The sequence below is a fragment of the Salvelinus fontinalis genome, chromosome 32, assembly GCF_029448725.1.
Source record: "Salvelinus fontinalis isolate EN_2023a chromosome 32, ASM2944872v1, whole genome shotgun sequence".
NCBI lineage: Eukaryota > Metazoa > Chordata > Actinopteri > Salmoniformes > Salmonidae > Salvelinus > Salvelinus fontinalis.
Window position 1 is genome coordinate 26538914 of NC_074696.1, and position 12963 is coordinate 26551876.

Consider the following 12963-nt stretch of genomic DNA (forward strand, 5'->3'; position numbering starts at 1 on the left):
TTCTAGTTTTTATCTGGCTGTGGTTTAGGATAGGTTCAGGGTTACTTCTATGTGTACCTTTTTTGGATGACTTGATAAGTTGTAGCCTGGGTGCCAGTCTGTTTCTGCTCAAGCCATTGCTAACTCAAAATGGAATTGCCTTGTTTGACTTGACAATGGAGTAGGCAAATGCACAAACCAATCTGGGACCAGACTAGATCAATTGTGGTTCAGACTGAGTTCCATGTTTGTAGCAGTAATGATGTGGGGATAACTCATTGAGTTGTGTCATTGTACGTGTCTGGTTCGTTAGCGTGTCTACTCATTATAGATGTCTTGATAAAATGTGGTGCAAAGTTAAGTTCCCATTTTGTAACAGTTATAGGATAACCCATTGGGTTGTGTCAGTGCGCCTCACTCTGGGACAATATAATGGTGTTTCATGTTTCAGGATGCTTAGTCACCATTCTAAAACCGAGTGGCTCCTGTCATGCAGCTGGGATGATGTGGCTAGGCTGCACACCAGCTGCCTTTAGGCCGTTAGGGTGCATGTCAGGCCCCACATAATTAATACAATCCTTCCTCCACACACACACAGACATATTTGGATTCTCCAGCTGGACCCTTGGACTCTTCATTGCCGCTGAGGGCATTCTCTCCTGTCCCCAACATATGTTCACAAACCAGACTTTTTCTTCATGGTACCATGATGCAATACGCAGGGCAGTTTTCATTATGACCTTATTCATCCTGTCCATCGGCACGGCATGACAGTCTCTCTCCATGTCCTCTTAGAATAGGAGAGTGCAAGAAGACGGGATTATTTATCCAATCTATTTTATCCAATTTGCCTGTTCGATCCATACCTTCAGATTAAGATGTATCACTCAAACGATGAATGTCCATCACCTGAGGTGGGTGGCTCTCAATAAAACGAGACAAGAATCTCTCTTACTTATAAAAAAGGATTCTTCTCTCTTACCATATTCCTCGTTATTTTCACACCTGCGCACCTCCCCTCTGACACTCAGACAAATCTGACAGTCTGAAAAGTTATAGCTATGTTTCTGATTATCGAATGACTTTCACATGTTAAATAATCCCTCTAACTATTGGTCAGAGTGGTGTTTCGGGGGGGGGGGTCACCCCTATCCACTTGGAGGCATCCACACCTGCCTCTATAAACCCTGTTCATCTGCCCCACAGGGAGGTCAGCACAGACAGTGGGCTTTTCTGGCGCAACCTTATACATGGCAGCGTGAATTTACAAGGCAGCAAGGACCACTGATGGTCTATAAACACAGATAGAGCACCTCTCTTTTCCATGTCGGAGGTTTGAAGGCCCTGTAGCACTCAGATGACACCCCCAGTACACACCTCCTTCAACCCTCGTCCAGTCTCTGTTTTAATACCACATCTGTGTACTGGAAGTTCTTAAGGTTAACATGCGTTACTCCATAACAATGCCAGGTTGTAAGGCCGAAGCTATGATAATCAGCAAATTAATGTTTCATTTTGTCCTCGAACGCCAGGCCTACATGTTGATTGATTTAGATTTTTCAGGTCTAGAATACAGGTGTGAGATCTTAATTTGACCAGTTTAGTCGCAGGAGTAAAATATTCCTGCAGCAGAAGGATTTGATTATGAATGAATACAAAAATAATACATTTCTAAAAGGAAATGATTTTGATAGGTTTCATTAGGCTATGGTTTAGGTGATGCCTACGGGATACACTTGTGTGTCGTAGTGGAGACCAATATATCAATCTTGTGTTTATTAAAGGGTAGGAAGCATGCTTTCACTCACCAAAGTAACAGTGTGGTCAAAGACTTAGTAACTTAGTTGTCGTCACGATCTGGTTACCTATAACTACAAACATAGTTATGTTTTAGTGTTTTTACATATTTATTAACTTATTACCGGATATTTTCGGAACTACCCACAATGTACTATTTCTCAACATCATATGGCGAACCGGTGCTACCTAGCTAGTTCCAGCTGGCTAACATTAGCTACTAGCCATGTTAGCATGTAATTGCATTCCAAACCAAGTATTAGTGCACATAGTAGCTCACCAGCACTACCGTTCAAAACGTTGGGGTCACTTCAAAATGTCCATGTTTTTGAAAGGAAAGCTATTTTTTTGGTCCATCAAAATAACATCAAATTGATCAGAAATACAGTGTAGACATTGTTAATGTTGTAAATGACTATTGTAGCTGGAAACGGCAGATTTTTTTATGGAATGTCTACATAGGCGTACAGAGGCACATTATCAGAAACCCTCATTCCTGTGTTCCAATGGCACGTTGTGTTAGCTAATCCAAGTTTATCATTTTATAAAGGCTAATTGATCATTAGAAAACCCTTTTGCAATTATGTTAGCACAGCTGAAAACGGTTGTCCTGATTAACGAAGCATTAAAACCGCCGCCTTTAGACTAGTTGAGTATCTGCAGCATCAGCATTTGTGGGTTCGATTACAGGCTCAAAATGGCCAGAAGCAAAGTACTTTCTTCTGAAACTTGTCAGTCTATTCTTGTTTTGAGAAATGAAGGCGAGAAATTGCCAAGAAACTGAAGATCTCGTACAACGCTGTGTACTACTCCCTTCACAGAACAGCGCAAACTGCCTCTAACCAGAATAGAAAGAGTGGGAGGCCCTGGTGCACAACTGAGCAAGAGGACAAGTACATTAGTGTCTAGTTTGAGAAACAGACGCCTCACAAGTCCGCAACTGGCAACTTCATTAAATAGTACGCGCAAAGGGCCTCCCGGGTGGCGCAGTGGTCTAGGGTGGTGCTAACTGCGCCACCAGAGTCTCTGGGTTCGCGCCCAGGCTCTGTCGCAGCCGGCCGCGACCGGGAGGTCCGTGGGGCGACGCACAATTGGCATAGCGTCGTCCGGGGTAGGGAGGGTTTGGCCGGTAGGGATATCCTTGTCTCATCGTGCTCCAGCGACTCCTGTGGCGGGCCGGGCGCAGTGCGCGCCAACCAAGGGGGCCAGGTACACGGTGTTTCCTCCGACACATTGGTGCGGCTGGCTTCCGGGTTGGAGGCGCGCTGTGTTAAGAAGCAGTACGGCTGGTTGGGTTGTGCTTCGGAGGACGCATGGCTTTCGACCTTCGTCTCTCCCGAGCCCGTACGGGAGTTGTAGCGATGAGACAAGGTAGTAATTACTAGCGATTGGATACCACGAAAATTGGGGAGAAAATGGGATACATTTTTTTAAAAATCAAATAAAAATAGTACGCGCAAAACACCAGTCTCAACCTCAACAGTTAAGCGGCGACTGCAGGATGCTGGCCTTAAAATTATAAACTTGGATTAGCTAACACAACGTGCCATTGGAACACAGGAGTGATGGTTGCTGATAATGGGCCTCTGTACGCCGATGTAGATATTCCATAAAAAATCTGCCATTTCCAGCTACAATAGTCATTTACAAGATAAACAGTGTCTACGCTGTATTTCTGATCAATTTTATGTTATTTAATGGCCAAAAAAAAATGCTTTTCTTTCAAAAACAAGGACATTTCTAAGTGACCCCAAACTTTTGAACGGTAGTGTACATTCACTAAGAAGAAGCCATGCAAATTAATGCAAAAAACTTGTTGATTGGAGCGAGCGGATTGGCTTAGAGAACTGCTTATGCCAGTAACATTATTTGAAAACTGATTAGCTGGCGTTATGTATTTCCTAAACTTTGGTTTTCTTTAATGTAGCTATAACCTAGGGTTTGATAGCAACTGGCGGACTCAAGCAGTACTAACATAACGTTAGCAAGCTAGTAGGGCTAACATTAGCAGGCAAGTTGGCTAGCAACCTTGCAAGCTGAATTGTAACAATAAAATCTAAGTATTTGCTTGTAAGTTAACTGAATGTTATTTAAACCAGTACTTTTGATGCTTATTCTAATGCAAATCCACATGTTGAATGTGGTTACGTTTATGCTACCTACCCTTTAATCTATATAAAACGACAGTTGTTGATGTATGGCAGCAATGTAGATACATTTTTGAATGTAGTAGAATCTACAGTTGTAGGACATGTATTCTGTCCAGTGCTTTAACATTTGATTGAGGGAGAACTGTGGGTTTTCATTGAAGTTATGTAAATCACAAGGCTCATTTGAATTTCCTGCGGCTGAGTGATCAAATTAAGATACTATATCTGTAGTTTAATTTGCACTTTTTTAGAGCCACCTTAGTCAAGACATAAGACTAAAATGCTAATCAAACTCTGAAATATATACATTTATATTCTGATTATTGTGGTAGCATCAGGTCATTCCTGGTACATTTCAATGTACTTGGAAACTGAAGATGATTCTGAAATCTTCATCTTGTCATGGAGCCAGAAGAATCAATCTGACATTCATCAAGGTGTTGTCTAGCCTGGTTCCATAACTGTTTGCTCTGTCTTGCCAACTCCAGTGAGACAGAGACCATAAGAGATTACAGGACAGCACAAACATATCTGGGTCCAGGCTAGGTTTTGTCTGAGTCCAGGGCATGTCATTTAATGTGAGCCATGTGTATGGACAATGGATGAATCAGGCCCATGAGCACACCCACAAAGCAGCTTAACCATAGTCTGGGGAGCCAGGCTTTAAGAGCCAGGTGGAGGGGCAGGGTCTTTATAGACTGCACTAAAAAAGCTGAAGAAACACAGCGCGCTAAGATCTTTCAATAGCCATTAACTTAACAAAATAAACTGCCTCAACTATTCCTCAAATCTTTACCAGTACAGTAAAAAATCTGCTGTGCCTCGTTAGGCATGCCACAGTATGGGGGGCTCTTAAAGATTAGGGTCTAAGCCCTTGCCCTCCTGCCCTTTGCCCTTCCCCCATCTTGGCTACATGTACTGTGGAGTTTTAGGTCAGTTAGGGATGACGTGCTGTTCTGAGATTGGTTAGTCATTCTTTGATTTATTTCAAAACATGCGTTGCGGCTGGTTATTAGGCTATTCAAATGATGTATGAAAAAACATCACAATGTCAATGACTGATGTCATTGTAACAAGCGTCCATGACATTACCCAAAGAGGATGTCATGGGTTTGGGAATGGAAGGCAAATGATTAGTTGGCCTAATTGGGCATCAGTTGTATATGCGGTTCTTTGTGGCTCAGTTGGTAGAGCATGGCGCTTGTGGGTTCGATTCCCATGGGGGACTAGAACGAAAAAAGTCTGAAAGTGTATGCACTCACTACTGTAAGTCGCTCTGGATAAGAGTGTCTGCTAAATGACTGAAATACGTTTGCCATTTGTGGCATTCAATTTAAAATAATGATTAACTGATCTGTAAACGAGTATCCCCTTTGTCTTTCCAGTGAGAATGAAGCTCTGTGGAGGGAGGTGGCCAGCCTCAGACAGAAACACGCCCAGCAGCAGAAAGTCGTCAACAAGGTAAAAGACAGTCACGGTACCTGCCACTGCTCTGACCACACAGAATATGGGGTTGGCTCTTCTATGCTATGGTAACATAGTAATTCATGTGGTCCTTTGTAGCTTAATTGGTAAAGCATGGTGCTTGTAATGCTAGGGTAGTGGGTTCGATTCCACCCATACGTAAAATGTATGCGAGTCGTCTTGGGTATGATGCTACAAGCTTGGCACACCTGTATTTGTGGAATTTCTCCCCTTCTCTGCAGATCCTCACAAGCTCTGTCAGGTTGGATGGGGAGTGTCGCTGCACAGCTATTTTCAGGTCTCTCCAGAGATGTTCAAGTCCGGACTCTGGCTGGGCTACTCAAGGACATTCATAGACTTTTGCCGAAGCTACTCCTGTGTTGTCTTGGCTGTGTGCAGGTCGTTGTCCTGTTGGAAGGTGAACCTTCGCCTCAGTCTGAAGTCCTGAGCGCTCTGGAGTAGGTTTTCATCAAGGATCTCTTTGTACTTTGCTCCGTTCATCTTTACCTAGATCCTGACTAGTCTCCCAGTCCTGCAGCTGAAAAACATAGCATGATGCTGCCACCACCGCGCTTCACCGTAGGGATGGTGCCAGGTTTCCTCCAGATGTGACGCTGGGCATTCAGACCAAAGAGTGGTTTCATGGTCTCAATCTTTAGGTGCCTTTTGGCAAACTCCAAGTGGGCTGTCTGCCTTTTACTGAGGAGTGGTTTCCGTCTGGCCACTGTACCATAAAGGCCTGATTGGTGAAGTGCTGCAGAGATGGTTGTCCTTATAGAAGGTTCTCCCGTATCCACAGAGGAACTCTGTCAGAGTGACCATCGGGTTCTTGGTCACCTCCCTGATCAAGGCCCTTCTCCCCCGATTGCTCAGACTCTAGGAAGAGTCTTGGTGGTTCCAAACTTCTTCCATTTAACAATGATGGGGACCTTCAATGCTGCAGATACATTTACATTTAAGTCATTTAGCAGACGCTCTTATCCAGAGCGACTTACAAATTGGAAAGTTCATACATATTCATCCTGGTCCCCCCGTGGGAAATGAACCCACAACCCTGGCGTTGCAAGCGCCATGCTCTACCAACTGAGCCACACGGGACCACAAAAGATATTTGTTGGTACCCTTCTCCAGATCTGTGCCTTGACACAATCCTGTCTCTGAGCTCTACCTACAATTTCTTTGACCTCATGGCTTGGTTTTTGCTCTGACATGCACTGTCAACTGTGGGACCTTATATAGGCAGGTGTGTGCCTTTCCAAATCATGTCCAATCAATAGAATTTACCACAGGTGGACTCCAAGTTGTAGAAACATCTCAAGGATGATCAATGGAAACAAGAGGCACCGGAGCTCAATTTCGAGGCTTTCATTCAACCACGTGGGTATATGCTCCTAAAAACCAATGAGGAGATGGGAGAGGCGGGACATGCAGCTCGTCAAGCGTCACAAATAAATCCAAGTTTTATTTTAGCTCCTGGCTACGCAGACGTTAAAATTTAACCAATTTCTTGGTCTTTTACCAAATAGGGCTATCTTCTGTATACCAACCCTACATTGTCACATCACAACTGATTGGCTGAAACGCATTAAGAAGGAAAGAAATTCCACAAAGTAACTTTTAACAAGGCACACCTGTTAATTGAAATGCATCCCAGGTGACTACCTCATGAAGCTGGTTGAGAGAATGCCAAGAGTGTGCAAAAATGTCATCAAGGCAAAGGGTGGCTACTTTGAAGAATCTCAAATTATAAGAAATATATTTTGATTTAACACTTTTTTGCTTACTACATGATTCCATATGTGTTATTTCATAGGTTTGTTGTCTTCACTATTATTCTACAATGTGGAAAATAGTCTAAATAAAGGAAAACCCTTGAATGAGTAGGTGTGTCCAAACTGACTGGTACTGTATTTTTTATTTTTTATTTTTTTTTTTTTTTTATACATTTTATCCCCTTTTCTCCCCAATTTTCGTGGTATCCAACCGCTAGTAATTACTATCTTGTCTCATCGCTACAACTCCCGTACGGGCTCGGGAGAGACGAAGGTCGAAAGCCATGCGTCCTCCGAAGCACAACCCAACCAAGCCGCACTGCTTCTTTAACACAGCGCGCCTCCAACCCGGAAGCCAGCCGCACCAATGTGTCGGAGGAAACACCATGCACCTGGCCCCCTTGGTTAGCGCGCACTGCGCCCAGCCCGCCACAGGAGTCGCTGGAGCGCGATGAGACAAGGAAATCCCTACCGGCCAAACCCTCCCTAACCCGGACGACGCTGGCCCAATTGTGCGTTGCCCCACGGACCTCCCGGTCGCGGCCGGCTGCGACAGAGCCTGGGGGCGAACCCAGAGACTCTGGTGGCGCAGTTAGCACTGCGATGCAGTGCCCTAGACCACTGCGCCACCCGGGAGGCCTTGGTACTGTATTTTTTGATAATATAATCTAGACAGTCAAGGAGAATTTGGAATATGTTAAACAATGAATTTGATATTGTGTTTGAGCAACAAAAAAAACACAGCATTAGCCATGGCAAAATGCATAGAGTTGCAGGAAATAAGCTTTAAAACTCCAAAAATGTCTTTTAGCCCCATGGAGAAATGTGTAGAATTGCAGAAAGTTGGCTTAAAAATGCCCAAAAATTCTCTACACTGCCAGGATGGGGGAGACAAAATAATTCAGCCGGGCAAACTGCCCATCGCCGCACCCACCACCTAAGCCCCTTTTTGATCCAGAATAAACCCTGTACTGTCATTGCATTGGTGTCTGGGTGTATATGTAGATTTTAAATTGTCTAATAAATCAACCAATCATCTCCTGCGAACTATAGCTGGGACGATAAACCAAACATTGACACAGACCGTACCAACCATTTATCGAGGACATTTAACTGATATCGATAATCATGATAAGTAGCTAGAGAACTGTATACGAGAGAAATTTGAATTTTTAAATTAAATAAGTCTGATAATATAGGCTATTGCTAACGGTTCAATTGATAGTTAAAGCATTAGTAGACGTTATAAGGGTACGGTAATATACAAAAGTAGGCTAACCGGTGCAAATGTAATGTTAGAAATGTATAGTTTTATTTATTGTTATCGTTATAATTCAGTCAATTTATTGTGAAATTTGCCAATATCACCCAGCTCTACTGCTAACTGTGTCTGTCTCCCCCAGCTCATCCAGTTCCTAGTGACCCTGGTGCAGTCCAACAGAGTCCTGGGGATGAAGAGAAAGATGCAAGTCATTTAACATAGCTACCGCACATTCAGTCAAATAGTGAACCAGTAAAGGTTTGTGAGTGTTTGACTCTTGTCTTGTGTCTCCTCTCTATGGAACTACTGAAGTCCCCTGATGCTGAATGACAGCAGCTCCGCCCACTCCTTGCCCAAGTTCAGCAGGCAGTACTCTCTGGAACATCTTCAGGCCTCGCTGCAGGGCTCGCCTGCTATCTCCGTGAGTTCAGTATCACCGGGAACCTAGCCGAGCTTGGCACCTCCCTGTGGTAGAAGTGGAACTCAGGCTGAGTGAATTCACAGTTGATGCTATTGCTTACAGCTGTACTTTACAATTGAGTTATGATATGGACAACTTGATTTGTAAGGCATGTTTTGATGTAGGCTAGTGAGGTAAGTACACAAAATTGTGACAATCTCCAGAAAAGACTTCATCAATCACAGATGGCTAATTCATATCTCAGACATGAGGACTTGTCAGTCACTATTTAAGTTTATTGGTCTTTTAACCAGACCGAGGTAAGCTAGTGCATCCAGAGGTGTGGTCGCTGGAGCGCCACTAAGAAAGGTGTAATGTTATTGAGCTTGTGTTACGCATCTTGTTAGAGGGCCTCCCGAGTGTCGCAGTGGTCTATGGTGTCACTACAGACCCGGGTTCGATCCCAGGTGTCACTACAGCCGGCTGAGACCCATGAGGCTGCTCACAATTGGCCCATCGTTGTCCGGGTTAGGGGAAGTTTTGGCCAGCCGGGATGTCCTTGTCCCATCGCGATCTAGCGACTCCTTGTGTTGGGCCGGGCGTATGCACACTGACTTCAGTCGCCAGCTGTACGGTGTTTCCTCTGACACATTGGTGCTGCTGACTTCCAGATACTGCAGTGTGTCAAGAAGCAGTGCGGCTTGGCAGGATCGTGTTTCGGAGGACGATTGGCTCTCGACCTTCGTCTCTCCCGAGTCCCTAGGGGAGTTGCAGCGATAGGACAAGACTAATGACCAATTTGGATATCACAAAATTGGGGAGAACAAGGGGTACAATTTTTTTTTTTTACATTTTTTAGTCAACTGATCTTGTTAGGATGTCAGTACAGTTGTAGTATTTATGTGAATGTGTGTCATCTTCCCAGGCCTCGGGCGCACCATTCACCAGTACCGGTCTCTTCACGGCAGAGACGTCTCTTAACAACGGCCCCATAATCTCTGACGTCACCGACCTGGCACAGGCCAGCCCTGTGGAGGTCACTAATGAGTGGATAGAAGAAAGGTTAGTGAGCTTGCCTCATTTCATCAACCAACTGTTAAATGTTTTTCTTTTGTTTTTTTTTAAATAACTACTTTTCTTTCCTGATCACATGACCTGACCAAGAAATCCTCTGACAACTAAGGCAGGGATCATCAACTAGATTATTTTCTTGAGGGGATGGTCAGGGAGCAGAAACATTAGAAATCATTTGTAGACTGCAAATTGACCGCAAGAAGCCCAAACGGATATATAATTTGACTAAAACATAATCATTTAAAACCTTGCTTACATTTGTATACGATTTTCATACATCTCTATTATGCGTGTGAATACTTTGGAACCAATTTCTAAAATTAAAATCACTTGGAGCTGATTTGATGGGCAAATACAATCACCCGTGGGCTGCCAGTTGGAGAACCCTGAACTAAGGCCTAAAGTTTTTCCTGGTCAAGTCAGGATTCAGGAACAACTCCTGACCCCATACCAACTATCCAAGAATAAACTAAATTACCCCATTTCTCTTCCTGTCTTCAGCACGAGCCCATTGGTCCACATAAAGGAAGAGCCGTCCAGTCCCGTGTTGGAGGAGGTGTGTTCGGCCGAGGCCGTGATCGGTGGGGCAGGAGTCCAGGTAGACACGCCCCTGTCCCCCATCACCTTCATCAACTCCATCCTGCAGGAGAGCAACGAGCCTAACGCGTCCCCTGCCCCAACGACCCCTACGGAGCAAAAGTGTCTCAGCCTCGCCTGTCTAGACAAGTGAGTGATTCCCAGATGATGTCACCATGATCAGGTCTGTCCCTCAGCCCCTTCCACCCAGCACAGGTCAACAGATATGACCACAATGAGCCTAATTCTCCCCTTCTACACTCGTGTTCATTTGTTCACTTCCCCTTAAAGCACAGGTGTCAAACTCATTCCACGGGGGGCCGAGTGTCTGCGGGTTTTCGCTCCTCCCTTGTACTTGATTGATGAATTAACATCACTAATTAGTTAGGAACTCCCCACACCTGGTTGTCTAGGGCTTTATTGAAAGGAAAAACCAAAAACCTGCAGACACTAGGCCCTCCGTGGAATGAGTTTGACACCCCTGCCTTAAAGGATTCCATGTCAGTCTAATTGGCTAAAACACACCGCGGCGATAGGAAGGCCACCCGCTGCTTTTCACTATTCGTCATTGCGGTTTTTCCATAGCTTAAGATCCACTTGCATCACGCTAGCATTTCAATGCCTTGATAATCAGTCATCGCATGCCAGTGGATGTCTGCAGCCAGCCTATTGCCCTATGCTTCTCCCCATGCTCAACAATCTCTATGTGTATCACGTCACATTGCATCAAGAGGATGTGCTAGGGATTCAAAGCAGCTCCTCTGCAGCTGTTTAGGCAGCTGTTAGCGCTTTATGCTAGTTTAATATGCACAATCATTCAACAAGCTCTACATACACAACCCACTGGCCTTTCTCTGGTTTTGCTTACTATACACTTCAAAGACTAGGCAAATTATTTTAAACCAAACATGGATTCGTTGTCATTTTAGACATAGTTCTGTTGATTTGTTGCATTTCATCTTGGCTTTTTAGTTTTAGGATCCTGGCTGTTGCTATTAACTGTTCATAGTAAGTTACTTGTCATTTAATCAAACTAATGCATACTGTAAATCTTAATCTACTGTACTTCAGATGTATAGATTTATGGGCATAAAATACATCAGACCGAGAAATGCAGTTTTCACATTTTTTTGACCTTTTTCTTTTTTCCTTTCTTGATGTTGTCTCAGTCATTGACTTCTGTGTCACTGTTGAGATGAGTTAAAATTGTTATTTATTGGAGCCTCCCGGGTGGCGCAGTGGTCTAGGGCACTGCATCGCAGTGCTAGCTGCGCCACCAGAGTCTCTGGGTTCGCGCCCAGGCTCGCAGCCGGCCGCGACCGGGAGGTCCGTGGGGCGACTCACAATTGGGCTAGCGTCGTCCGGGTTAGGGAGGGTTTGGCCGGTAGGGATATCCTTGTCTCATCGCGCTCCAGCGACTCCTGTGGCGGGCCGGGCGCAGTGCGTGCTAACCAAGGGGGCCAGGTGCACGGTGTTTCCTCCGACACATCGGTGCGGCTGGCTTCCGGGTTGGAGGCGCGCTGTGTTAAAGAAGCAGTTGGTTGGGTTGTGCTTCGGAGGACGCATGGCTTTCGACCTTCGTCTCTCCAGAGCCCGTACGGGAGTTGTAGCGATGAGACAAGATAGTAATTACTAGCGATTGGATACCACGAAAATTGTGGCGAAAAGGGGATAAAATTCAAAATAAAAATTGTTATTTATTTTCTAGAAATCGCACTCTCTAATGGAACCTAGACTGTACATTACATACAGTGCCTTCAGAAAGTATTCACACCCATTTACTTTTTCCACATTTTGTTGTGTTACAAAGGGGGATTAAAATAGGCTTAATTGTCAATTTTGTTCAACGATCTACTCAAAATACTCTTGTCAAAGTGGAAGAAAAATTCAAACATTTATTCGAGATTAATGAAAAATGAAACACTAATATAGCTTGATTACATAGATATACCCCCCCCCCCCCAATGAAAAAACATGTTAGAATCACCTTTGGCAGCGATTTAAAGCTGTAAGTATGTTTAGGCAAGTGTCTAAGAGCTTTCCATACCTGGATTATACAATATTTTTCCTGTTATAATTTGTTTTAATTCTTCAAGCCATGTCAAGTTGATTGTTGATCATTGCAAGAAATATATTTCTAAGTCTTGCCACTGTTCCTAGGCCGTCATTGAAAATAAGAATTTGTTCTTAACTGACTTGACTAGTTAAATAAAGGTGAAAAAATATATAAAATAATAGATTTTCAAGCCAATTTTTGTCAAAACTGTAACTAGGCCACTCTGGAACATTCAATGTTGTTTTGTTAAGAAACTCCAGTGTATATTTGGTCTTGTGTTTTAGGTTATTGTCCTGCTGAAAGTGAATTTGTCTCCCAGTGTCTGTTGGAAAGCAGATTGAACCAGGTTTTCATCTAGGATTTGCCTGTGCGTAGTTGTATTCCGTTTCTTTTTATCCCCAAAAAAACCTCCCTAATCCTTGCCAATGACAAGC

General features: G+C 44.0%; 1 protein-coding gene across 3 annotated transcripts in view; it reads left to right on the top strand.

Annotated features, from left to right (window-relative positions):
- Positions 1-12963, top strand: part of LOC129830993 (heat shock factor protein 1-like) — a 30944-nt gene that overhangs the window by 9335 nt on the left and 8646 nt on the right. For all 3 annotated transcript variants that reach the window (XM_055893933.1, XM_055893935.1, XM_055893932.1), the window contains exons 5-9: positions 5312-5387; positions 8566-8627; positions 8736-8844; positions 9749-9885; positions 10399-10623. In XM_055893933.1, the coding sequence (XP_055749908.1) occupies positions 5312-5387; positions 8566-8627; positions 8736-8844; positions 9749-9885; positions 10399-10623 (609 nt within the window). The remainder of the gene's footprint in view (positions 1-5311; positions 5388-8565; positions 8628-8735; positions 8845-9748; positions 9886-10398; positions 10624-12963) is intronic.